Consider the following 25,382-nt stretch of genomic DNA (forward strand, 5'->3'; position numbering starts at 1 on the left):
CCCATGTGCACTTGCAAATGTAATTTGGCTTTTTTATGGTGGTTTTGGAGCAGTGGCTTCTTCCTTCCTGAGCAGCCTTTCAGGTTATGTCAATAAAGGACTCGTTTTACTGTGTATTTAGATACATGTCTACCTGTTTCCTCTGGCATCTTGACATGGTGATTTGCTGTTGTTCTGGGAAATGATTTGCTCTTTTTGCACCAAACTACATTCATCTCTAGGCGACAGAATGCATCTTCTTCCTGAGTGGTATGGTATGATGGCTGTGTTTATACTTGCATACTATTGTTTGTACTGATGATCGTGGTACTTTCAGGCATTTTGAAATTGCTCCCAAGGATGAGCTAGACATGTGGAGGTCCACAATTTTTTTTTCTGATGTCTTGGCTGATTTATTTTGATTTTCCCATGATGTCAAGCAAAGAGGCACTGAGTTTGAAGTTAGGCCTTAAAATACATCCACAGGTACACCAATTCAGTACACCGCCTATCAGAAGCTAATTGGCTAATTGTCTAAACGCTTAACATAATTTTCTGGAATGATGAATTTAAGAATCACCAAAGACATCTAATGCTTTTTCCTCTCGTGAACGAACGAAAAAAGTAATTGTCAGAGGGAGGAACTTTAAAGAAATGCCCGATTGAGATGCTGATTGTCTGATTGTTGAAAAGTCTTGCGAATAATGAGAATGTTCTCTGACACACAGGACTATTCGGTCCATGCGTGTGAGTTGTGGTGCTGAAATGTTTTGCATTAATGCACTTAAATGCTATGTTCTTGTGTCCAGTATTGTTATTGATGATAATATTTAGAATTTAACTAAAAACGGTATGCTCTTTTATGAGGTGGGGTTGAAAATGTTGTCTGTTCATTTGTGTGTTGCAAATGTAAACAATGCAAATGAGATACATTTTTTGGAAAATGTGAGTTTGAAGTATATTGCTTGTCAATTGAACATTAATTTGTACAAGTGAACTGCATTTTTTTTTGTAAAAATGCAAGTTACAAAATTACCAGTTTTTATAAATATTGTTATATAAAATAATTATATTAGTAACAAAATATTTAAAAGTACTTTGCATTAGTTGTGCATAGATTACTAACAATAATGAGGAAATTGAGTAAGGGGTGAACAAGAGTGCGGATTTGTAATCCGACCCCTTGGTAGAAAGGAGAAAAATATTGGCCCTCGCTACCTTCAAAGTTGCCCATCCCTGTTGTAAGCAATTCTAGGCTGAAGTCACAACATTAATTACAAATATATCACACACACAAAATTAATTATATCATCAATAACTCTTCAGCTATGTGAAGTTTGTAATTTCCGAAAAAAAAGTCTTTGGGGGAAGCAACTGTTAATCCAAAAAGGTAGCTTTTGTCACTTTAAATATAAAGGATCCATTGAGAAATGAAATGGGATAGAACAGCTTGATAGCAACAATGACATAGGCTGTTCTATTGTTCAATTTATTTAGTGTCTGACAATGAAATTGAGGTTGTGTTACAGGACTCTCCATTGTGTCTCCAGTCGTTTTAGTAAAATTACTGTAAATGTTCACCGAGTAGCACAGGTCTGTTTCTAAGGTAACTGTGGCCTTGGAGTGCTTCTAGTGATCATGTAACTCGCAATACAATTAGGCTCTTTTACCTGTTTATTCTGCCTTTTCCTTTCTTTTCAGACTAAACACACCTATACAATGGCACTTCAATTCTGTATAATCTTTTCAGATTAGTCTTTTCTATTCTTAATCTTATTTGGGGTATGTTCACCCCAAAAAATGATAATGAAAATAACATGTCATTTAAAATAAAAAAAATTTGGGACAAAAATGGAGATATGTAGGAGAATGTCTTAGCTGCTCTTTTCCATACAATGAAATTGAATGGGGACCAGGGACAGCCGTTGTCATTGTTCAATACGATTTTATGGAAAAGATCAGCCTGGACATTCTGCTAGATAACTCCTTTTGTGTTCCATGAAAGAAAAAAAGACATATGGGTTTGAACATGTTGAAATTTTCATTTGTGGGTGAACTATTTCTTTGAGTAAAAACTGTTAGTGCAATTTTGTTTTTAAACATGTTTAATATGCTTGTGATTTCTGCCTCAAACAGAAATAGTCATGATATTTAACATGCATATTTCACATGGTATCTGCATTAATGCAAAATATCCTACAACATTGGTGTACTGTCAAATACATCGTGATGCAAGGCACTGCCAATTCTTAGTACATCTAGTACCAGCAGGACTTTACATGCTTGGTTATGAGAATTTCTCCACATATAATGCATCTCGGAATAAAATTTGAATGTTCAGTATTCCGAGTGAACACCACTTCAAAGAAAGTCAACACTGTGGTTGATTTTAATTATATGTATCGTCTTGTATGAGCTGATTGTGTTAAAAATTACATGAATATAATTGTGGATACATTTTTTGTGTTTTTGAAACAATCCTGCTTTATTGTTGATATTTTATATCAGGATACTATTAATCAGAGGCAGATGGATGACTAAAAGTGTAATCCATCTTAACCCACACGCACCAACAGCTGGGACTGGCATTAGTTGATCTGCCATGTTCTGGTCTATTCTGCATGATCTCACTTGACTGTTAGTAAGTCATCAGTTTGACCTAGAATTTAAAAGTATCTCTTATGGGGTCAGACTGATGTATTAAAGCTATTGTAAAATTCTGTCATCATCTACAGCCTCTTGTTGCTTTAAACCCATGTGATATCGTTTTTTTCCATGGATCACAAAAGGAGATTTTTGGCAGAATGACATGGTTAAAAGATGCAATGAAACTGAATGGTGACTGAGAGTATATATAACAACTCCTTTTGTGTTCTAGAGAAGAAAGAAAGTCATACATTTTGGAACATTATCCCTTTAAAACAAGGGTTTGGGTATTAAAATGAAAATATATAAATATATTTTCTAAAGATTAACCAAATGTTTTTTTTTGTTTTTTTTATTGACCTGATTATTTTTATTTTAAAATGTACACATAGTCATTTAGCAGACACTTTCATCCAAAGTTACTTACAAATGAAGAACATTGCTTGCAAATTTGCAGTGATGTATAAAGTATCCATTCATCATACTTAAGTAAAAGTAAAAAAACCTTCATGGAAATTGACTCAAAGTAGCTCATGAGAAAAATACTTAGGTCAAAATATTAAAGTAACTGAGGTAAAATGTACTTAAGTATCAAAAGTACAAGTAAATTGCATAAATTACAGAAAAGATAATTATACCCATGGCAACTTGTTTGATTGTTGGTGCGGTACTGGATTTTATATTAGGAGGAACTAAGAACTGCTCTAACCAATCAGTTACAAGTAAATGTACTACTAATCTAGTGCAAAAAAAGGAATTAAGGGATAGTTCACCCAAAAAGCCATCCCAGATGTGTATGACTTTCTTTCTTCTGCAGAACACAAATTAAGGTTTTTAGAAGGATATTTCAGCTCTGTAGGTCCAAACATAGTAAGTGAATTGTGACCAGAACTTTGAATCTCCAAAAAGCACATAAAGGCAGCATGAATGTAATCCATTAATGTAATACATAAGACTCCAGTGGTGAAATCAATGTCTTCTGAAGTGATCCAGTCAGTTTTGGGTGAGAACAAACTCATTTTCACTGTACATCTTGCTTGCATCTCACTTACATCTTCATTTGTGTTTTGCAGAAGAAAGAAAGTCATACACATCATGAATGGCATGAGGGTGAGTAAATGATGAGAGAATTTTCATTTTTGGGTGAACTATCCCATTATTGGTGCATTCAAGTCACGTCAGATTGATCATATATGCAAGATTAGTACAAATGAACAGCACAACAAAGTCGTAAATCCAATTAGATTTTCTTTGAATGCCGATTTTCTGAGATGGGGGCACGTCAATTTAAGAAGCATGGTAAGAACAAAGTAAGTTGGTGACTGTACAGTTTAGACTGAATGCATTTTTTGTGCTATTGATGAAGAATAAAGCATGCCATAAAATAAAACTTCTTTAGCTAGATGATAGGCTATGAGGTGACAGGCTTGTGCAACAAAATAACTTTTCCCATCAGTATATGTGGCCAACACAAGAATGATGAAAAAAAGACACACCTACCTAATGTACATGTCGTTGCATTGGTGAAAGTGAAAAAGATTAAAAATGGCAAAACAGACCCGTTCTGTCCAACTACGATCACTTGAACGATCATTACATCACAATTACCACTTCTGACCTTGTAAGTACAAACTTCTCAGGAGGATTTGAACATGGTTTAGCCTAAACCACAACATAACAGAAATACATACTGTATAGCATCAATGTGCTAAAAGCAAAGAGAACACTTTAGCAACCACCCAGAACACATTAGTTTATAAAATCTATATTGTTGTTAGAAATTTTCATGAGCACTAGTAATTATTTACATTTATTATACTTTCTAATATTATTAGACTTTCATATGCTGATAGCACATATCTTCATCATTATTTCGCAGCTTTCAGAATTTTTAAGGGAAAACTTATTAAATTAACTAGTCAAAAAACAGATTTAAACTTATATGAGCAGTTTCTTGTCTTCCCCAGTGCAGACAGATGACGGTACACACGTTATCTGGCACGTGCTTCCCTTGTGATTTTAATTCAGATTCATGATTGGCTAAACTAATCATTCAGACCTTTATTTAAACTTTTTGATTGGTTCAAATTAATCAAATGTAAAAGATTCAACTCAAATGATTCTTTCTCGAATCAGACATCACTATCGCCGATCTGCATGCAATTTACACTAACAGCTATGTTTCAGTCGCAAAAGTAACAAAAGTGTCTGGAGAAATTTATCTTATTTAATATACATTTTAATTTTCTCTTCAAAATGTAGTGAAGTAAAAGTAAACGTCCAAAGAAATATTTATTCTCAAGTAAAGTACAAATATTAAAAATACTGTACTTAAGTACAGTAACAAAGTATTTGTACTTCGTTACTATACACCTCTGGCAATTTCTCATACAAAAGTCAATAATATCTGCAGTATCGCACTGCCAAGTTCTCAAAGTGGCTGGAGTATTACAGAAGCTAGCTCAGAAGAAAGAGACAGACAATGAAAGGTAATGTCAAGTGCATGTGGAACAGATGTGTTTCAGCTGGTTTTTGAATGTTGAGATGGCATTGGCGGATTGTGTTGAGTTTGGAAGCTCATTTCACCACAGAGTAACAGAGAGAGTGAATGATTGTGAAGTAGACGTTGAGCCTCTTTGCAATAGGAGTGAATTGAAGTAAGAAGGTGCTGTACCATTTGCTGTCCTGAAGGCCAGAGTCAAAGCCTTGCATTTAATGTGGGCAACTACAGGCAGCCCGTGGTGTGAAATCAAGAGGGGTGGGGGCTGGGGGGGGGGGGTGGGGGGGTGGGGGGGTGGGGGGGTGGGGCTGTCTTTGGCTGATTTATGACCAGATGCACTCCACACAACATCCACAATTTTTTGGAACTGATGTACACAAATCAAAGGATCAATGTGACAAACTGAGAGTCGTGTTTGGAAATGACAAACCTCAAGAGATGAGGAAACAGAAGTAGATCGAAAAAGAGACAGAAAAGGAGAATTTAACAGAGAAACACTTAATTAAATGTCTAACAAGCATTACATCGTAACAAACAATAAAAATGTTGATGAAAGTTGTGACAGTTATTTTAATTGCATTTCTAGGTATGCATTTACATGTTTGCATTTGGCAGACATTTTTTACCCAAAGTGACTCACAGGTCAATCATGGTATACTGTACATTTTATTATTATGTTGGTTCCCTGGGATTCTATCCCATGACCTTGGAATTGGACATGGTATTGATTTCCAGTTGAGCCACAGGAACAAAAAAATAATCTATATAGACTGACTGCCATTGCAAGTACATTGAAGCCAGCAGTGTAGTCTAGGGCATATGCAGGTATATGTTGTATGCCCACCTAACTTTCTTAGGATTTTGCATATGCCCACCTAAAATAAGTGATGATAAGTATGGCCGCCAGAACAATGAGCAGTCTTTAGACCCAAAACTTTTTCAATCTACTAATGCGATGCCGCAGCACTTTTGAGTGAATTGTGTATATATATATTTTTTTAAAGTGTACAGAGATTCTCTCTAAATGCGCATGGAGCTGTGGGAGCGCAACTGATGGCACAGGCAAGACAGACAGTCCAACTAAACTGATCCACCAATCAGAATGTTAATTTAAGACACGATTGGATATTTGCAAATCAATAATATTTTCCGTTTCAGTAAGGGTCTGATGCACAAGCATCCCTGGAGTAACCATCATTTGCACTGTAAATTTATTTCCCTGCTATATGTAAATATATACATTTAAATTTAACTTAAGCAATTAAACACAGTGAAAATACTGCATGTTTTGCACCCCTGTTAGTTTTTGATGCTTTTCTTTTTTTTTGGCTTTATACTGCTGTCTATGGTGCCTTTTTCTTGTGATATCAAATCATTTCAATTTATGTTTCTAAATGGTAAAACAATTATACTATACACAGAAAAGCACATTATAGTAAACAAATAAAAGTAATAACCATGAATTTTTATGTAGGCTATATATGTTAATACAAGATAAGTTGTTAACTTGAACATTACTACACTCATATTAGCTATACAATGCAGTATATGCAATGCATACAACAGTTTATTCCAAATTATGAATTCGTTTATTAATTAGAGTAATAATAAAGTAGTAACAATTTTCATAGTAGCCTAATAAAAGGAACATGTATGACACCTATTAATTTAAATACATATTTAACATCAAGTTTCCATATTATGGTTCTTACCAGTGTACTCTACACCGTGCCAGCAAGACACTTACCCTGATAAATATTTTGTAAGTTTATGTGGTACTATAATTACAACAGTAATTTATATATATATATATATATATATATATATATATATATATATATATATATATATATATATATATATATATATATATTGGATAACAAAAATCTTACACATTTTACATATGTACAATATGTAAGCTGGTTTTCAGAATCATGATTTCAGATTTTGTAAATGAGTTTTAGAGATCGGGTGCATGTTTTTTTTCTTCAGTTACTACTACAGTGATTGAAGCCTAATAAAAGCTTTGTGTATTTCATCTTGCAGAATTCTTGATGCTGTTGTTTTGGTTCTGAAGAAGGAATGCCAGTACCAGACCAGACCTCAGACACAGACAATTCCAAAATGTTGAGCCCAGTCCTGAACGCCTCCAATGGAGATGGATCTGAGACAGAGACCACCTCTGCCATCTTAGCCTCTGTTAAAGAACAGGTGGGTACTACCAGAACCATTTTAAGGGAAGAAGACGGCCCACTCGTACATGTGTGATTGTGAAAAGTTGGAAAGCTAAATGTGGTGGTGTCGTCCAGCCTTAAAACTAAAAGTGCCGATCAGCTTTTAGATAGAGGTTTCAATGCTGAATATGTCGGTTGTAGGCATGTAAGGCTGAACTTCCATTTTTACAGCCACCATATTGAGTGTTTTAATACCTCTGTTAAAAAGGCAATTGGCTATTTTATGCAGAAATGCCTGTAATGCATGCGCTAATGCTGGACCAGTCTTTACATTTATGTGATTTGTGCAAAAACAAAAATTATTATGATACCACTGTAACATTTTATTCCAGGAGCTGTACTTGCATGACTCCAGGGGTATAAAGAATATTGCAGCTCCATAAAATGACTTTTCTTAAAGGGACTATGTTGCTACACCTTCAGTCTGGAGTCTTTCATGTTTATCTTCAGTTTTTTCAAACAATTTACAACTGTTACCCCACCCAGGGATATGTCTCTGAAAGTCATGCATTCTTACAGATAAATTCTAATGGAAGGTTATGTTTCCACTCATACTCATAGTCTTACAAAAAATGCTGAAAAATTCCTTCCCTCCCATTATCCAACACTTTAATTATAAACTTGCTTAATCTTTTCATACTGTAAACAGTAATTAGACAGAACCATACCAGACCTCAAATGAACTACACATGCCATGTGGGTTAAGGAGCAGCAAGGTTTAATGGTTTTTGCACGAGTCATTCCCATCTTCACATGGTACCTGTTACATTTAGTGCCTGTTTTCTCAATTCACAGATACAAATGGTGCTGAATGGCTTGATGGTCAACACAGTGTGAGTGTACTGTCTGTTGCGCCTCAATATCACATGGTTTTGGGAATGAGTGGGAGAGTGGATGGTAGTTTTTGGGTCTTGTGGTGTAGGAATGTGTAATATTTGACATGCCTTCTTGCAATCGTGTCTCTATGCTACACTAGTCACCACCGCTACGCCAAAGAATATCTGTAATAAGATTGGTCATCTGCTTGTCGGCAGGTTAACAGCTTCCCAGACCTTAGTGCATCTTGTGATAACTTAAGATAAATTGACTTGATCTGTGAGCCAAAGAGACAGGTGATAGGGTGCCGACACACTAAAAAAAGCAATGATAGAGCGACTTTGGTAAATTATCAAAAGGGCTTCTACAAAGGAGAATTTAATAAAAGAGCTTTAAAACCTGGACCCCCGTGAATTTAGGATGAAGCTATGACTTTCTCAAATGCAAATATGTTTAGTTGCAATTTCATGAAGGAAAAAGTTAACTTAATAATTAAGAGCCTGCTTAATGGTAAACAAGATCAGTTATGAAGTCCTACTGTCAGCATGTTTGACTTTGAACATAGCCCTACATAAATTAGGTGATAATGAACATTTTACAGATTTCAGATTGTTATTAATGTAAATAACTTCACATATGCATTCCAACTCAAAACCAATGCTTTACTGTCAGATGTGCATTTCTACGTGACAAAAGTATGCAATATTAATATTGTAACTGCATTTGTGATTAAACAATAATAATAATAGTAGTAGTCTTTTATTTTGTTTTATTTAAAGACCTTAACTCCATGCCCCCCAATCTTTTTGATATGCATGATTTTACATGAATTATTACATGTATCAAGCATTAGTGTGTGAAAATGTAAGTATTTCTCACTTCTACTTTGTGTATAGTATATATCTTGGCTGGAGGCCATTTCTGAGTCCATGCAAGAGCATGTGTAGATAGAAATAGATCATGACAAGCCCTTCACTTCCAGCTTGTGTTTCACTCACACCCCTGCTTTTAACCATGGGACAGAAAAAGCGACAAGCTCTCAGGGTTGGAAATCTACATGGGGAGTTTTAAAGTAGGCCAGAGCCATGGGCTGCTGTGTGCCAGGCTATTAGCTCTCCTATGAGAGTCATATGTATGATTGTGTGCTTTTTTCAGGAATTGAAAAATGTTTTGACAGTTTTGTTTGTTAAAGACTTTTTTATTACAACGATGCTGTGAAAATCTCCACTTGTGAAAATGCTTTTATTTAGCATTTTCTAATTTAATGCAGTTTTTCCCTATTACAAATCATATTATCAGATTCAAAATTTCAGCTTACTGGATGTGCTTTAAAGACAACATGCACAGGAGCTGGCATGGACACAAGTTTGTGCAAAACTACATTAGCCATGTTAACCCAGCATGAATTGAGAATGTTCTAATGAGCATCTTTTCTGTTTCAATGGAAACAAGATCTGAACTTTTATACAAAGAAGTTAATATGGTCAGTGTCACAAATTTGTTTGCATTTAATTAGTCAAAATTAATCTTAAATACGTCTTCTCAATTTTATATATATATATATATATATATATATATATATATATATATATATATATATATATACAGTATATACACCGAATACAATGTTTATCATCCTGGTGGTTCTTGTGTGTTGGCACTTATTATGATAAATCACCATAGTCATTTTGTGTCCTCCACTAGATTGCAATATCCCATTTTGGAGGCAGCTAGTTTTAGAGAGAGTTTATCACAGTGGTCATGTAGAAGAATTCACAAAATAAACTGAGGTGTGGATTTAACCAAGTGATTTAAAAACACCATAGATTATGAAGACAAAGGAAGCTCTGTAACATGTAGCACTGAAAACCCACGTCACCTCTGCAATAAATAAATACAGTGTTCTAAAATGTCTGGGAACATGTCCAGGTCTCTTGTATCTTTTCAAGGATGCACATGCAAGCAGAACACAGTCCTGTGTATGATTCTCTCACATTCAAATTCTCCTGTATCACTGGTGTTAAATAGAATCACATGCAAGGCTCAATTGGCTAAAGGGAGCACATTTAATGACCTGAATGTAGCAATATGCAATACCCAAGCAGTATGGTCAGGACTAGGTGCAGCATGCTGTATCAGCAGTACATAAAGAATTTTGGTTAACATTCTCAGTGCCCTTTTATTAAATTGTTGAATATGGTTTCCTCTATATAATGAACACATTACGAAGTAGTACTTTTGCATATTCATTATCAAGTTTATTGTGTATTGAGTACAGATGTTCTTTTTTGTATTAATTTGGCAGAGATCTGTCATGAAGTTCAGTGCAGCTCAGCTTGTCGTTATTGTCTTTTTTTGTTCCTTTAATTTGATGTTAATTAAATAAATTTATCTTAGTGTTTTTACATTGACACATTAACTACTCCTAAGAAATCCATTTAGAAGTTGGCCATTGGCATTGGTATGTGAAACTTTATTATTAGCATGTCAAGGTATTTTTAGGGAAAATGGCAATAGAAAAGTCCATCTTTTGTAAGGAGTTATTGATTTAGCTTTTTTTATGTTTACTGGACTTTGTATGATGTTAATTGATAAATTAAAACTATTTATGTCATTATTTTTGAAGAAATTCTCACTATGCAACATTCTTCCCAAGTGGCTAAAACTTTTGCACAGTACTGTGTGTGTGTGTGTGTGTGTGTGTGTGTGTGTGTGTGTGTGTGTGTGTGTGTGTGTGTGTGTGTATGTATGTATGTATGTATGTATGTGTATATACACTCACCTAAAGGATTATTAGGAACACCATACTAGTACTGTGTTTGACCCCCTTTCGCCTTCAGAACTGCCTTAATTCTACGGGGCATTGATTCAACAAGGTGCTGAAAGCATTCTTTAGAAATGTTGGCCCATATTGATAGGATAGCATCTTGCAGTTGATGGAGATTTGTGGGATGCACATCCAGGGCACGAAGCTCCCGTTCCACTACATCCCAAAGATGCTCTATTGGGTTGAGATCTGGTGACTGTGGGGGCCATTTTAGTACAGTGAACTCATTGTCATGTTCAAGAAACCAATTTGAAATGATTCAAGCTTTGTGACATGGTGCATTGTCCTGCTGGAAGTAGCCATCAGAGGATGGGTGCATGGTGGCCATAAAGGGATGGACATGGTCAGAAACAATGCTCAGGTAGGCCGTGGCATTTAAACGATGCCCAATTGGCACTAAGGGGCCTAAAGTGTGCCAAGAAAACATCCCCCACACCATTACACCACCACCACCAGCCTGCACAGTGGTAACAAGGCATGATGGATCCATGTTCTCATTCTGTTTTCGCCAAATTCTGACTCTACCATCTGAATGTCTCAACAGAAATCGAGACTCATCAGACCAGGCAACATTTTTCCAGTCTTCAACTGTCCAATTTTGGTGAGCTCTTGCAAATTGTAGCCTCTTTTTCCTATTTGTAGTGGAGATGAGTGGTACCCGGTGGGGTCTTCTGCTGTTGTAGCCCATCCGCCTCAAGGTTGTGCGTGTTGTGGCTTCACAAATGCTTTGCTGCATACCTCGGTTGTAACGAGTGGTTATTTCAGGCAAAGTTGCTCTTCTATTAGCTTGAATCAGTCGGCCCATTCTCCTCTGACCTCTAGCATCAACAAGGCATTTTCGCCCACAGGACTGCCGCAGACTGGATGTTTTTCCCTTTTCACACCATTCTTTGTAAACCCTAGAAATGGTTGTGAGTGAAAATCCCAGTAACTGAGCAGATTGTGAAATACTCAGACCGGCCTGTCTGGCACCAACAACCATGCCACGTTCAAAATTGCTTAAATCACCTTTCTTTCCCATTCTGACATTCAGTTTGGAGTTCAGGAGATTGTCTTGACCAGGACCACACCCCTAAATGCATTGAAGCAACTGCCATGTGATTGGTTGATTAGATAATTGCATTAATGAGAAATTGAACAGGTGTTCCTAATAATCCTTTAGGTGAGTGTATATATATATATATATATATATATATATATATATATATATATATATGTATCCATTTAATTCTAACTCTGCATTTTTCTTTTTGGGAAAGAATGTTAATCGTCTCATTATATCTTTGTCGGATAGGGCAGACTAATTTGCTTTTGCAAGAAATAAAGTAATTTAAGAACTACTGTGGTCACAGAATACTGTTATTAATGTCACATATTAAATCAAATGATGCAGTTCTTTTAATTACTTTTAATGTTGCTAATTTCTTAAATTGGGTTTTTTTCATGAGTACCTCATTTCCTCTGAATTCCGCATCTACTTATAAAAGATCTTTACAGAACAAACTTGACAACTCTAGTTCATTTGAGTCATTCCTGTCTAAATACTGTTTTGTCTTTTCTATATGGTGCTCAGCTGGATGTGGAGTGGCTATGGACTCATTAAGTTCAATTAAATTTTAGAAACTGGGTTAAATCCTTAAAGGAACTTGTGAGGCGAACCACCAGTGACATTTCGCCATCAAATGGACCAATGAAGAAACTTAAATGTCAGTCTTTGTCCACAGGGCACAATTAGGCATTTAGGCCAAAAGACCACATTCAACTCTTGTAGCAGCAAAATCAATTTTTCTGTCCCATGGCTATGTATTTTCTAAACAAATAGGTCTGAGACCTATTGTGTAAGATGATGGCAACACATTTCCTTTTCTAATCCTTGTTAACCCTAGTTTTGCTATTGCTCTCCTGGTCCATTAATAAGAATTTTACATAGAATATATACTGTATAATATATGATCATTTTTTACTTGTATAATAATAATTTCTGTCATTTCTACTCGATTTTATGATTTGCCACTTTGAGTTTACTGAAAGGTTTTAGGCAGCAATTAAACTTGAAAGGGATAGTTCACCCAAAACTCAAAAGTCTGTCATCATTTAATCACCCTCATGTTTTTGTCACCCTCAAACCGTTTGTCGTTTTTGCAGCACAAAAGGATTTGCTAGGCAGAATGACAGCCTTAGCCACCATTCATTTTCATTGTTTGGAAAAAAGATGTCAATAAAAGTGAAAGGTGACTGATATTGTCAGACCCTAACATTCTGCCTAACATCTCCTTATGTGTTCCATGGTAGATAGGAAGTCATACTGGTTTGGAACACCATGGATAGATAAAAAGTAACAGAATACTGGATGAAGTTTTACAGTTGATTTGGTTACATTTATTTTACATTATACAAGTGATTTGTATCAGATGTATGTATATATTGGTTTTCTATATATATATATTTTTTTACAAATTAGACTAAAAGTTTCTGTTCTTATTGTTGTTTACTGTATATAGAGGATCTGAAACAATGCTTTAAGTCGTAAAGAATAGTAAGTTTTTGTCCATGTGATGCGTCTGTCATCCTCAGCTAGCCGAGACATATTCTGTCTGCTATGCTATATTTAACCAACTTTTGTGACAAGCTGAAAATGGAGGCTATCCGCTATGGCTATGGAGCTGTCCATTGCAGGCTAGTGAGGTAGAACAGCCAGTTAGGATCCCTGGAGAAAGCACGAAGCCTAGCAATACTCAGTGGAATGGTGCTTTTTCGCTGCCTGGACCTACAAAAACACCTCTTTCTCTCTGCCTTTCTGCAAGCCTTTCAATGAGTCCCCATGCCCCCCTCTTCAGAGTGGGGCACAGATGGCATAAGAAAGAGGGGAAGAGTTTAGAAGAAGACGGAAGAGTGAATGGAGGGAGGTGGTATTTGGCTGTGTGGCTGGTGGGAGGGACCTTTTGTGATGCAATGTTGCATAAATAATGCCAAAGGGGCTCTAAATTCTCTGTTGCCATGACGACCTTTGTGCCTGACTGCACTCCACTTTTTTTTCTCTGCTGGAAGGCAGTCACTAGCAGTCTTGTAGTTTCTCTAATGACTTTACTCTTGATAAGCGGAGATGAACGCAGTGTAGTGGGATGTTGATGCGCCAGATAAACACAGCTTGTTCTCTGCACAGGCAGCCTCTGGAGAATGGTACATGTGCCGGTGAGAGTGTTCTTAATTTATTTTCGAAGGCAACAGGTGTTTTATTTAGTTGGTAAAATTGAATCTAGAGTACTTTGATAGGTTGTTTTAAGCTAATCAGGATTATGTTTTTAGTCTAAGGCCTAAATATGAACTCGTTTTCTGAGCTGTGAAATAAGAAAGGTCTAAGTTATGCTTGTTTGTAGTGTAATTGCAGATTTTCCGACAACTGTTCATTTGAAATGAGCATGCTCTCACTCTGGTCCATTAGCAGAGATATTGTTCACACAGTTTGCCTGTTTTTTTGGAAAAGGACCAACATGTGTCTGACATAAAATTTTATTATTTGAGACCTTAGATATTGGATACTTATTTTTGAAATGTATGAATGCTGCGGTTAGCACAACTTTTGTTACACTGGCTGCATGTCTTCATGGTCTACAGAGCTCTCTTCAGCACTGAATGAGCATTTTTGTAGCCATCATCTGGGTTCCTGCCCAAAATAGCAGGTGATGCGCTCTGGAGCCCTCTTAGCTGTAACAGCTCAAGGGAGAGTCTTTGACCTTGTGGCTGAGTGAACTAATTTCAGCCTTGTCACAAAGGAACTGGGAACGTTGCATTGACTGTCTTTGCCCCGGGCTGTGGCATATAGTGCAGTGTTTCTGACTGGATATTCACAGTGATTACTTTAAAGAGGAGCTCTGGGATTTCATCTCTGATTTAGCATAGACAAGTTTGTCATTAAATGTTAAGCGGTCCATATCTAATTAGGAGCTGAGTGGATGGGGTGTAAAGTGCTGGAACGGTCCAGTCAGTGACTATCAAAGTCTCTAGGTATCTGGAGAAAATCTACTACACACGGTGCATGTTAAGAGAGTGTATTGTTTCATTTTTTAATACTTTTTTAAGCCAATTGATTCCTTACGCTTTATCTTCATCTCTTAAGATGTTTTGTATAGAATTTTTTTTATGTGCAATGCTCTTAAAATGTAAAAAAAAAAAAAAACTGTTACAAAAAATATGGCTAATTTAAAAAATATTATTATGCTATAAGTAATTATGTAGATCATCAGAATGTGCTAAGTTTTTAAAGGGATAGTTTACCCAAGAATACAAATTCTCTCATCATTTTCTCACACTCTCAGATGTGTATGCCATCTCAGATGTGTATGACTTTCTTTCTTCTGCAAAAGACATATGAAGATTTTTTAAATAATATTTAAGTTCTGTTGGTCCATGCAATGCAAGTGAAATTTCAAGACCCAAAAGGCAGTATAAAAATTATCTATAAGACTCCAGTGGTTAAATCCATATCTTCTGAAGTGATATGAAAGGTGTGGGTAAGAAATGGGTCAACATTTAATTCCTTTTTAAACTGTAAATCTACACTTTCACTTTTACAATATATTGTGTTCTGCTGAAGAAAGAAAGTCATACAGATCTGGGATGGCATGAAGGTGAGTAAATGATGAGAAGATTTCAATTTTTGGATGAACTATCCCTTTAAAGCTGAATTTTGTAAAAATTATTGTTTTCAAAGAGGATTTCCAAAACAGATAGTTCTGCCCCAAATTCATGCCATTATGAGCCAATGTTGTTCTATCATGCTGGTTGGGATGCTCCAACAAATTAAGCAATGTTTTAATAGCACCACAGATAGTGGGACTTTTCAAAAAATTTAAAAGATAAGTTCTTTACATAAATGCAATGCAAGTAATTTTTACTTACGAGAGCGTATGCAAGTGCATGTGTGATGCCTACAGTACTCATAATCGATTCTGTAATTCCTTTAGGCCATATACAATCTGACCGATTTTACATGTGCATTATCTGTGCAGGAGCTGCAATTTGAGCGACTGACGAGAGAGTTGGAGGCTGAGAGACAGATTGTTGCCACCCAGCTGGAGAGATGCAAGTTGGGATCTGAGACCGGAAGCATGAGCAGCATCAGGTGGGTCCAATGGAGTCTCATTGGGTCTCAGTTTCTCAATCTGTCTCACCTTGCAGTCACCCCTCACATCTTTCACACTTCACCTTCCCTTGGCTCTTTACCATACAACTTCATCAAATGTCATTACAACTTTGTAGTATAAGTGTGCAGCATGAATATTTTAGCATTACCACAATCAGTAGAAGCTCAGAGGTTTAACACGGGTTTGGACTCTCTCTTAGACCCTGTTTACTCCAGGTATTAAGATGCGTTTTGGGTGATCCGATCACATGTGGTCAGGCGAGACACATCACTGTTTACACCTGGTTGCTTAAATGCCTCTACTGTGACTGCTTGTGTTTGGATTTCAGGGGGCTGATTCATGATGACATATATCAATCACCATGCAAGGGCATATAATAGCTTATTAAATTGTCTTCTCATTGTTTGTGTGGAGCATATCTGTGGTTTATTCATCAAGCCAAAAAACTCCAATTAAATGTCCTTCAGCTGTTAAGTTGTTAAAACATTCCCATGTTGGTTGCTTTGGCAATGAGATTCTGAAGTACATGCTGATATCAGGTTGAAAGTTTTGCTTTTGTATCTTTTGCTGGTGTAACTACCAGCAGTGCAGGTGCTATAGGGGGCCTATAGGAAGAGGAAGCCTGTGATGACTGGGCCTTCTCAAAATGTCTTTGCACAAGCAAGATACCCAGATAAATGTATAAAGTTCACATGACATGACTTCACATGGGCAGTTTTCTTTCCTATTTTGATGTATTTCCTGTTGAAACTGGAGGTTTGGGCTGGACATATGAAACGGCTAAACTTTTTTTTCAATAGCCAATTGGCTTTAGGGTTGTCACAGCCATGAACAATGGTTTGCTACTTGCTAGTCTGTAGCAATTTGTAATAAATGCAGGGACATTTTCATTCTAGCAAGCATTTAACTGGACAATAACCTGTGTGGTGTTTTGATCCCTTGACTGAAGAGAAATACTGTTAATTTGAAATGCATATATATACACTAAAAGTTAATTTTGTCCACTTTTAGGAGTACACTAGAATATAGATGGATTCAAAGTGTCTCGGTTACTGACGTAACCTCCGTTCCCTGATGGAGGGAACGAGACATTTTGTCGATGAGTTGACACTAGGAGTCACTCCTGCGGAGCCCAGACATCTCTGATCTTGAGAAAAGGCCAATGGAAATTGGTATATGGAATTTGCATGCCACTCCCCTGGACATACAGGTCATAAAAGGAGTGACGCTGAAAACACACATCAGGTATCACATTGAGGAGCCGAGCCAAAGACCCGGGCCATTTCAGCGGTTGGTTCAATGTTGTGGCAGGAGGGACACAATGTCTCATTCCCTCCATCAGGGAACGGAGGTTACGTCAGTAACCGAGACATTCCCTATCTGTCACACACTCGACGTTGTGTCTATGAGTTGACATTAGGGGTTCCAATGGAAAACACCACAAGAGCTGAACTAAATTACGCAGACTGATGGTGCGAGATGGGCAGACCTCTGTGTGCCTCGTAGCCAGCGCAGCAAGCCGTCGCATAACTACCCCCAACCCACTGGCAGGCATAAAGCAGTCACCTGCACCTAGGGGAACGGCTAACTGCTCAGGAGGATAAAGACTGGCTGGCACAGCCGTGGCCTTCTCCCTATTGTTCTGCCCAAAAGAAACGAAATAGTTCGGCTGGGGGCCAAGTATATGGTCCAAGCTGGGGGGTGTCCCAGGAGGACACCGCGGAGACCACACCAGGCCCTGAGGGGGGGGGGGGGGTTTAGGTGGAATACAACACATGTTCTTATCGGTTAGGAGCGGCGTCATGGTAGATCATGGTAGGTAGGGGGGAGGAGTTACTACAAACACGGCAACCAAGGACAGAGGGCCCTCTGCCCAAAGAAGACGCGGTTTACCGGCAGGGAAACAATTTTGCGGAATATACATCACACGGGTTGCCTAGGGGACAACCAGAACATGTGGAGCACTTACTTCAGTATGGGGGCCTGGTGACGCCAGGGTTCACACTTCTTGCGAACGCAACTTCTGCTGTCCACCGAAGCAGACAAAGAGCTGCTCGGAGCTTCTAAAGCTCTGTGTGCGATCCAAGTAGATGTGAAGAGCGTGCACCGGACACAGCAACGCCAAGTCTGGGTCTACCTCCTCCTGGGTAACGCTTGCAGGTTCACCACCTGATTGGGCACGTAGCCGGTCAGGGTCTCAGGATGACATGAGAGTAAGCTGGACCGAACTCTAGGCACAGTTCACTGACAGGGAACACATGCAGGTCCCCTACCCTCTTGATGGAGGTGAGCACCGTCAGGAGGGCGGTCTTCAGAGAGAGCGCCTTTAGCTCTGCTGACTCAAGGGGCTTGAAGGGAGCTCCCCGAAGGCCCCGAAGGACCACGGAGAGGTCCCACGTGGGAACGAGGCGCGACCTGGGGGGGTTTAACCTCCTTGCGCCTCTCAGGAACCTGATGATCAAATCGTGCTTCCCTAAATACTTAACGTCCACTGCATCGTGATGTGCCGATATGGTGGCTACATACACTTTCAAGGTGGAGGGGGACAGCCGTCCTTCCAACTTTTCCTGCAGAAAGGAAAGCACTGATCCAACTGCACATCTCTGGGGGTCTTCACCTCGGGAAGAACACCACTGAGCAGACAGACCGCACTTCAGTCCGTAAAGGAACCTCGTTGAGGGGGCCCTCACCTGAGTGATTGTGTCTACAGTGGAGCCTCCACTCTCCCTTGGGCGTAACCTTCCGCAACAGCGCGTCCGCTGTGCTGTTGAGGTGGCCCGGGATATGAGTTGCTCGCAGCAACTTGAGCCGGTGCTGACTCCAAAGGAGGAGATGACGGGTAAGTAGTGACATACGGCGAGAGCGTAGGCCTCCTTGCCGGTTGATATACGGCACCGTTGCTGTGTTGTCCGTCCGGAGCAACACGTGCTTGCCCCTGATCAATGGCAATAGCCTCTTCAGGGCAAGTAGTACCGCCAGCAACTCAAGGCGGTTGATGTGCCAACGCTGTCGCAGGCCAGAGCAAGGGCTGCCTCTGTGACTTTCGTGAAGGCACGAGGGGACAAGGACAGGCCGAAGGGGAGGACTTTGTACTGATATGCCTGACCCTCGAAGGCAAACCGGAGAAAGTGTCTGTGTGCAGGAAGGATCGAGACATGGAAGTACGCGTCCTTCAGGTCTACCGCCGTGAAACAATCCAGATGCCGGACGCTCGCTAGAATGCGTTTCTGCGTGAGCATCTTGAACGGGAGTCTGTGCAGAGCCCGGTTCAGAACTCACAGGTCGAGGATTGGCCAAAACCCGCCACCTTTTTTGGGTACAATGAAGTAGGGGCTGTAAAACCCCTTCTTCACCTCAGCTGGAAGGACAGGCTGTATTGCGGCCTCCCTCCGCACGCAAGGCAGCGGCTTTCTCGCCTCTTACCACGGTGGAGCGGACGGCGTTGAACCTGGGCGGGCGCCTGGCGAACTGAATCGCATAGCCGAGTCAGACAGTCCTGATCAACCAATGTGACAGGATGGGGAGCAAGAGCCACGCCCCCAAGCTCCGTGTAAGAGGGACCGAGGGGACTACAGCATCGGAGTGACCGATAGGGAACTAATTTTAAGCATTTAGTCACAGACTAAAATTTTGTTTTTAAGAAAACTTAAAACATTTCTAACTTTACTTCACTGCACTCACTAGCTTCTAAAAACAACCAATGACATATACATTAGTGGGATAAGCCTTAAAGCTTACTTGAAAACTCATCAAAATATCAATATAACTCACTATCAAACAATAAATTAAATAACTCATGCATTTTTGGTATTATACTTATTTTACCACTGCTGTACTTATGACATAATTCTTTAAATGGGTGTAGACAACCCCATGTTTTGTGGGCTGTAGCCCAAACAATTTTCTCTTTTTTCCCTCATGGCGTTTCTGTGGCCTCTCCAGCACATGAGAAGAGAGCTGCTCACTGACACAGTTAGAGACCCAGAACATTTTAGAGGCGCAGAACATTTAATTAGATTGGAGTGGAGAAAACACAGCTTGTCCATAAGATCCTAGTTCCATCACTGATTTGTAAATAGTTATGCTGTGCGTTTGGGTTGTTGCAGGTTTAAAGTTCAGGAAAAAAAACATGAAATTTGTAATCCATCCTGGTGCGCAGATGTCATTGACCCCAGACTTCAAGGTATTTGCTGATTATACATGTCTTTCAGTTGTAACGAATGCTGTACAAGATCTTGGAATGTTCTTGGATTTATTGTGAATTGTATTTAGATTGCGTGGTACAGTTGGTTGTTTGTGGTGGGGTGTTTTTAATCTTAAAGAATCAGAGGAGGTCAGACATATTCTCAAAAGCATAATTCAAGCTACTAGTCAAAGAACACTGGATTCGAGTATCTAATCAGGGCTTACATGGATCTTGATTGACTCACAATGGATTATTTCTGGGTTTATTTTATTTGATGCACTTTTATCCTAATTTCTTTTCTTTCTGCTGTGCATTTCATCAACCAAATAGGCGATAATACTCAGAACTCTCAGATTTTTGCATGTAACTCTCAATTTTTTTTTATTATTATTCTTGATAATTAAATTTAATTTTTTGATTATTGTAGGTAAATAAAAATGTTGTGGCAGAAATCAAAACACTTTGGCAGAAATCACCATTCACAATACATTTGGTCAGTCCAATCAAGTCACATTTGCTTTTATCTGTACTTTTTGTCATTTTCTACCTACCCTTTTCATTGGTTATTTATTATCTCACCTTGGGAAACAAAGACCGCCATTAGTGCCCTTTCAAAAGATATGTATACTGGCCTTCAATTTCAATGGCAGAGCAATGCTGATACAAAATACTGGTCTGACTATTGTGTTTCTTTTAAAGTAGCAAACTAAAAGTCGCAGTATTAGGAAAAACACTGTGGGCGAAAGAGAGCACTTTCAGCCAGTGACCCACTTGTTTAATGAAACATGGATCTTTTCAAACAGTTGGCTACTCCATTTTGAACAAACGAAATACTGGCCTAGTTCTTCCGCTAACTGTCTGGTACTCAGCAAAAACAAATCTCTGATTAGCGGATTTGTTAAACGCCTCTGTGTTCACTGCTATTTCTTGCGAAAATGCCATGTGAAGTTGTCTTATTGTCTCTAATAGGGCACAGCACCAAACACCTGCTACTCAGAGTGAGGCCTTTGACTCCATTCTAGATGTTCACTGTTGAGCCTTCCTGTAGTGTAGAGTTGTCTCGCTAAACACTGTCTGTCGAGCACAGCGAGGGAGTATATAGCCATAGCTGTTTGACTGTTTTCCTGCCAGATTAGTGCATCGGTCTCCTGTGAGCTTGGACTGCACTGGCTCTGTGTATGCATCTACATTGTGTGCCTCGAGAAGTGATAATGCTCTCATGGCATGTGGCGTAAAAAAGTTGTAATGAGAAAACAATGTGTTTGACAGCTCTAATCTCACTATTGTAGCTATAACTGCAGGCAAGAGTTTCTGTCCGTAATGTCAATTTGCACTGGAAAAAACTAGAGAGTATTAGCACAGTATACTGTTCATAAAAATACATTTTTTATATTTCCAGGTTCCTGTGGTTATGGAAATATCAGGAAATTTGATAATTGTAATTTCCAGGCCTAGGAAAGTCTTAAAAATCTGAAAATGTTTTAAGAATTACTTTAGTGAATTTTTCTAGTTATGCTCAGCTGTAAAATATATAATTAGAAATTGTTCCTTGTAAATGCAATCTCTATAAAATTATTTAAAAAAAATCCTTAACCAGTAATAATGAGCAACTGGAAAAATTCTGAAAATCCAAATGGTGTGGGAACTCTGGTTTTTGCTCTGTATATGGCAACAAGCTTTCTTTTTTGTTTGATAATTATTTTAGCTCAACTAGTAGAGCTTGGTTCTTGCAATGCCAAGGTCGTAGCTTTAATTTAAAATACAATTCACACAAAATAATTACTTAAATACACCTCTTCTATAATGAACATGCTTTAAATAACTGTTCAAAGTCATTTGGAAAAAAGTCTGGAGATAGAAAAAAGTTCTAATTAAAAGCTGAATTCATTGTAAGAAAAAAGATAATTGGCAAGGCTACTTCAGAATAATATTTTTTTTAATTATTATTGCTTAAAAAAGCAGTGTAACATAATTAAAATTATTAATATCCTACCAAATCAAAGTCAGGTGGCGTAACCAACATGTACCATAGGTAGCTATTTTGTTGTCATGTGGAATAAATAAATAAGAAAAACAGAGAAGGCACTTTTAGAACCTCATGACTGTGAAGTTATGAATTTTTTATTTTTTTTATTTTGTTTTGTCATATTTTTATATTTCATTAAATAGCAATATTTTGACATTTTTATGAAAAGGCACATTGTATTCAGGTTATATAGAGGAATCCTGAGAAAGTGTCTTTATGATTGTCTTTAAATTTGTGATATTAAAGTCACACTATGTAATTTTTGGCCCTCTAGCTGTTAAAAAATAAAACTGCCTGCGTCTTGCGGAAGAACGTTGGTTTGGTTGTGCTTCGGCTCTGCTCCTCTGTGTGGATGAATGTGGTTCGAGGCACCGGTGTACACGTGGTTACAAGACAACTTATCAGAGCAAATGGACAAATAAATAACGAAAGAAAGGAAAAGACAGATATCCAAAAATGTCATCTGAGCAGATAAGTGCCATATCTTATGCTATTGTTTTGACTTATTGGAAACGTTGATGTGACGTTACAAAAGTTAGGCAATGTTCGTTAACATTAGACATAACGATTGTTTGTCTGATAAGGTCAAACGTTGTAAAGTTTTTATAACTGCAAGATATTCTAGTCAAATAGACCATGGTAGTAACTCATTTAGTGATTGTCATTGTTACCAACCAGTGGTCAACATAATTTCAAGACTCACATGTCCTTGGCAAGCCTAGGATTAAAGGATTTATTTCTATAAATTATTGCTGTTATAAAGAAAAATATACTATGTGCTAGCAAGTGAAAAGTTCTGCACTGATTACAGTATAATTATTGTATTTCACTACACACACACACACCGATGTGTGTGTTTGTGATAACACAACAATACATAAACCATATCAATAAAATATTTTACTTGTTGAGTAAGAAAAAAGCCATCTCTGTGTCGCTTTTAAATTCTTTCAGATCTCAGAGTTGTCGGAACCTCTGAAAGCCAAGCCAATGCTGATTCGGGTTTTATTACGGACTATGTCGCTTTCCCTTTTTGCTTGTAGACTCTGCTCTGTTCGGGGTTTCTTTGTTTTTACAACTGGTGATTCCCCTGAGGTTTGCCATTTTTAATTATCCGTGGTCAATTTATTTAGTTTGTTGTGAAAATAAACTTTGTATAGCGCCTTTCACAACACACATTGTTTCAAAGCAGCTTTACAGAAGATCAGGCATTAACAGAAGATAAAAATTTAATATCTATAATGTTCACCTTAGGAGAAACCAGAATCACTGTGGGGGCCAGTTCCCCTCTGGCTAACAGCATGAATATAAAGCCAATAGGCCTATTAGTTATGTACAGTATAGTGCAGTTCATAGTTTGAAATTATTAATCTAAGTAAGTGTTAAGGGCCAGTGTTTAAACAAAGAGTTTTTATGAACTGTAAGATTAATGACTAATGCCTTTGAAGTTCATCCAAGAATAACTGCAAAATTATTAAAATTAATGGTTTAGTAGCCTGTTATGTATTAAATGTGCAAGGAGTATTTTTATTTATATTTACTTTATTTTAAAGTTTTTAAAGTTTTTTTTTTTTTAGAAAATACTATGTAATGGAAACAAAGATATCATTTCTAAGTACTTGACACATTCTATAAACTAGATTTTAAGAAGATTTGTTTTTAACAACTTGGACAACCTTATGGTATATTTCAGTGTTCTTTTTTATTTATTAATGTATGATAGATAAATGCCATTAAAAAAGATACTGGTATTACTGGAAGTTAAGCACACACACACGCACACACATTTTTCTTGAAAGTCATCCCTCACATCCTGTTGAACCTATGTTCTGCAGAAGGAACAGTGTTAAGAATGCTGATAGAAGACCAGTGAAAAGCCTTACCATTTGCTTGTGCACCTGCTGTGTCCGTGCTCAGACAACCCCTCTCCATTCTTACAGGCATTAAGCATATTAAGGGTGTCTGCTGCACTGGCTGACTCACACTAAGTGTCTTCCCATACTGTAAGGAGAATACAGAGTGTACTGATTTGGCAAGCAATCTGTCAGGCTTAAGAAGTGATGAAAGCCTCTTCTCCTGACTGAGCTAGGTTATTAGCTTGGACTGCATGACCTAACCAAGCAGTCTGGTGACAGAAATGTTGCGACACTGTCTCCATGTAATTTGTTGTGGTCATCCCAGCAATTACTGCATTGAAAGTAAATTTAGATGTGCAAAGACATGAAATAAAATACAACTTTATTGTCAACCATTGTTGAAATTTGTCTTTGACCACACCTGCCACATTTACAACAAACATTAAAAACAAATACAATAAAATTACAATATATATATATATATATATATATATATATATATATATATATATATATATATATACTGTATATCCCAAAAATCAAAAACAAACAGGAAAGCTTTTTTTCAAATGGCCAAATTTTAAATCCAATCGCATTAGGACCAGAACTAGCTGTTGTATAATATTATGTGTCAGTGTTTGGTCCAATGAAAGCTAAAATTGTTGTACTGTATGTCTGAAAAGACTGGTATAGCAGTACCTAATATAAAAACCTTCACGTTTGTGTCTTAACCTCCTGAGACCTGGGTGTGACTGCTCTGAGCACTTTCTAATTCACTTTTTGATTTGAAACTAGTAGCACCTAATAAACATGCAAAAATATATTTCAAGAACAAATAGTTTCAATAAAAAGTAATGTCCTCATATAAGAAAAACCCTAGAAGAAATTTCAAATAATACCAAGCTATAGAAAGTCTGATTTTAGTTTTTAATCAAATTGTTTATTATGTTTCTAGGAGTGTTGGTAATTCATGTTTTTGAGACATTACAAACATTACAACTTATTTTCTGTAAAGCTGCTTTGGAACAATGTGCATTGGGAAAAGCACAAATAAAAAACTCTTCAAATAAAAATGATTTGACTTTTATGTTATAATATATTTTCTACTTTGGCAGCGAAATCTCAATGTTCTGTCTTTGCACTGTCAAACAAACAAGTGTTAGCCAGC

General features: G+C 37.6%; 1 protein-coding gene across 1 annotated transcript in view; it reads left to right on the top strand.

Moving 5' to 3' along the window:
- LOC127645541 (catenin delta-2-like) overlaps positions 1-25,382 on the top strand; it is a 148,905-nt gene that overhangs the window by 36,706 nt on the left and 86,817 nt on the right. The window contains exons 2-3 of the mRNA XM_052129194.1: positions 7,172-7,336; positions 16,012-16,124. Of these exons, the coding sequence (XP_051985154.1) occupies positions 7,208-7,336; positions 16,012-16,124 (242 nt within the window). The 5' untranslated portion in view covers positions 7,172-7,207. The remainder of the gene's footprint in view (positions 1-7,171; positions 7,337-16,011; positions 16,125-25,382) is intronic.

The sequence above is a fragment of the Xyrauchen texanus genome, chromosome 6, assembly GCF_025860055.1.
Source record: "Xyrauchen texanus isolate HMW12.3.18 chromosome 6, RBS_HiC_50CHRs, whole genome shotgun sequence".
NCBI classification, from domain to species: Eukaryota; Metazoa; Chordata; class Actinopteri; order Cypriniformes; family Catostomidae; genus Xyrauchen; species Xyrauchen texanus.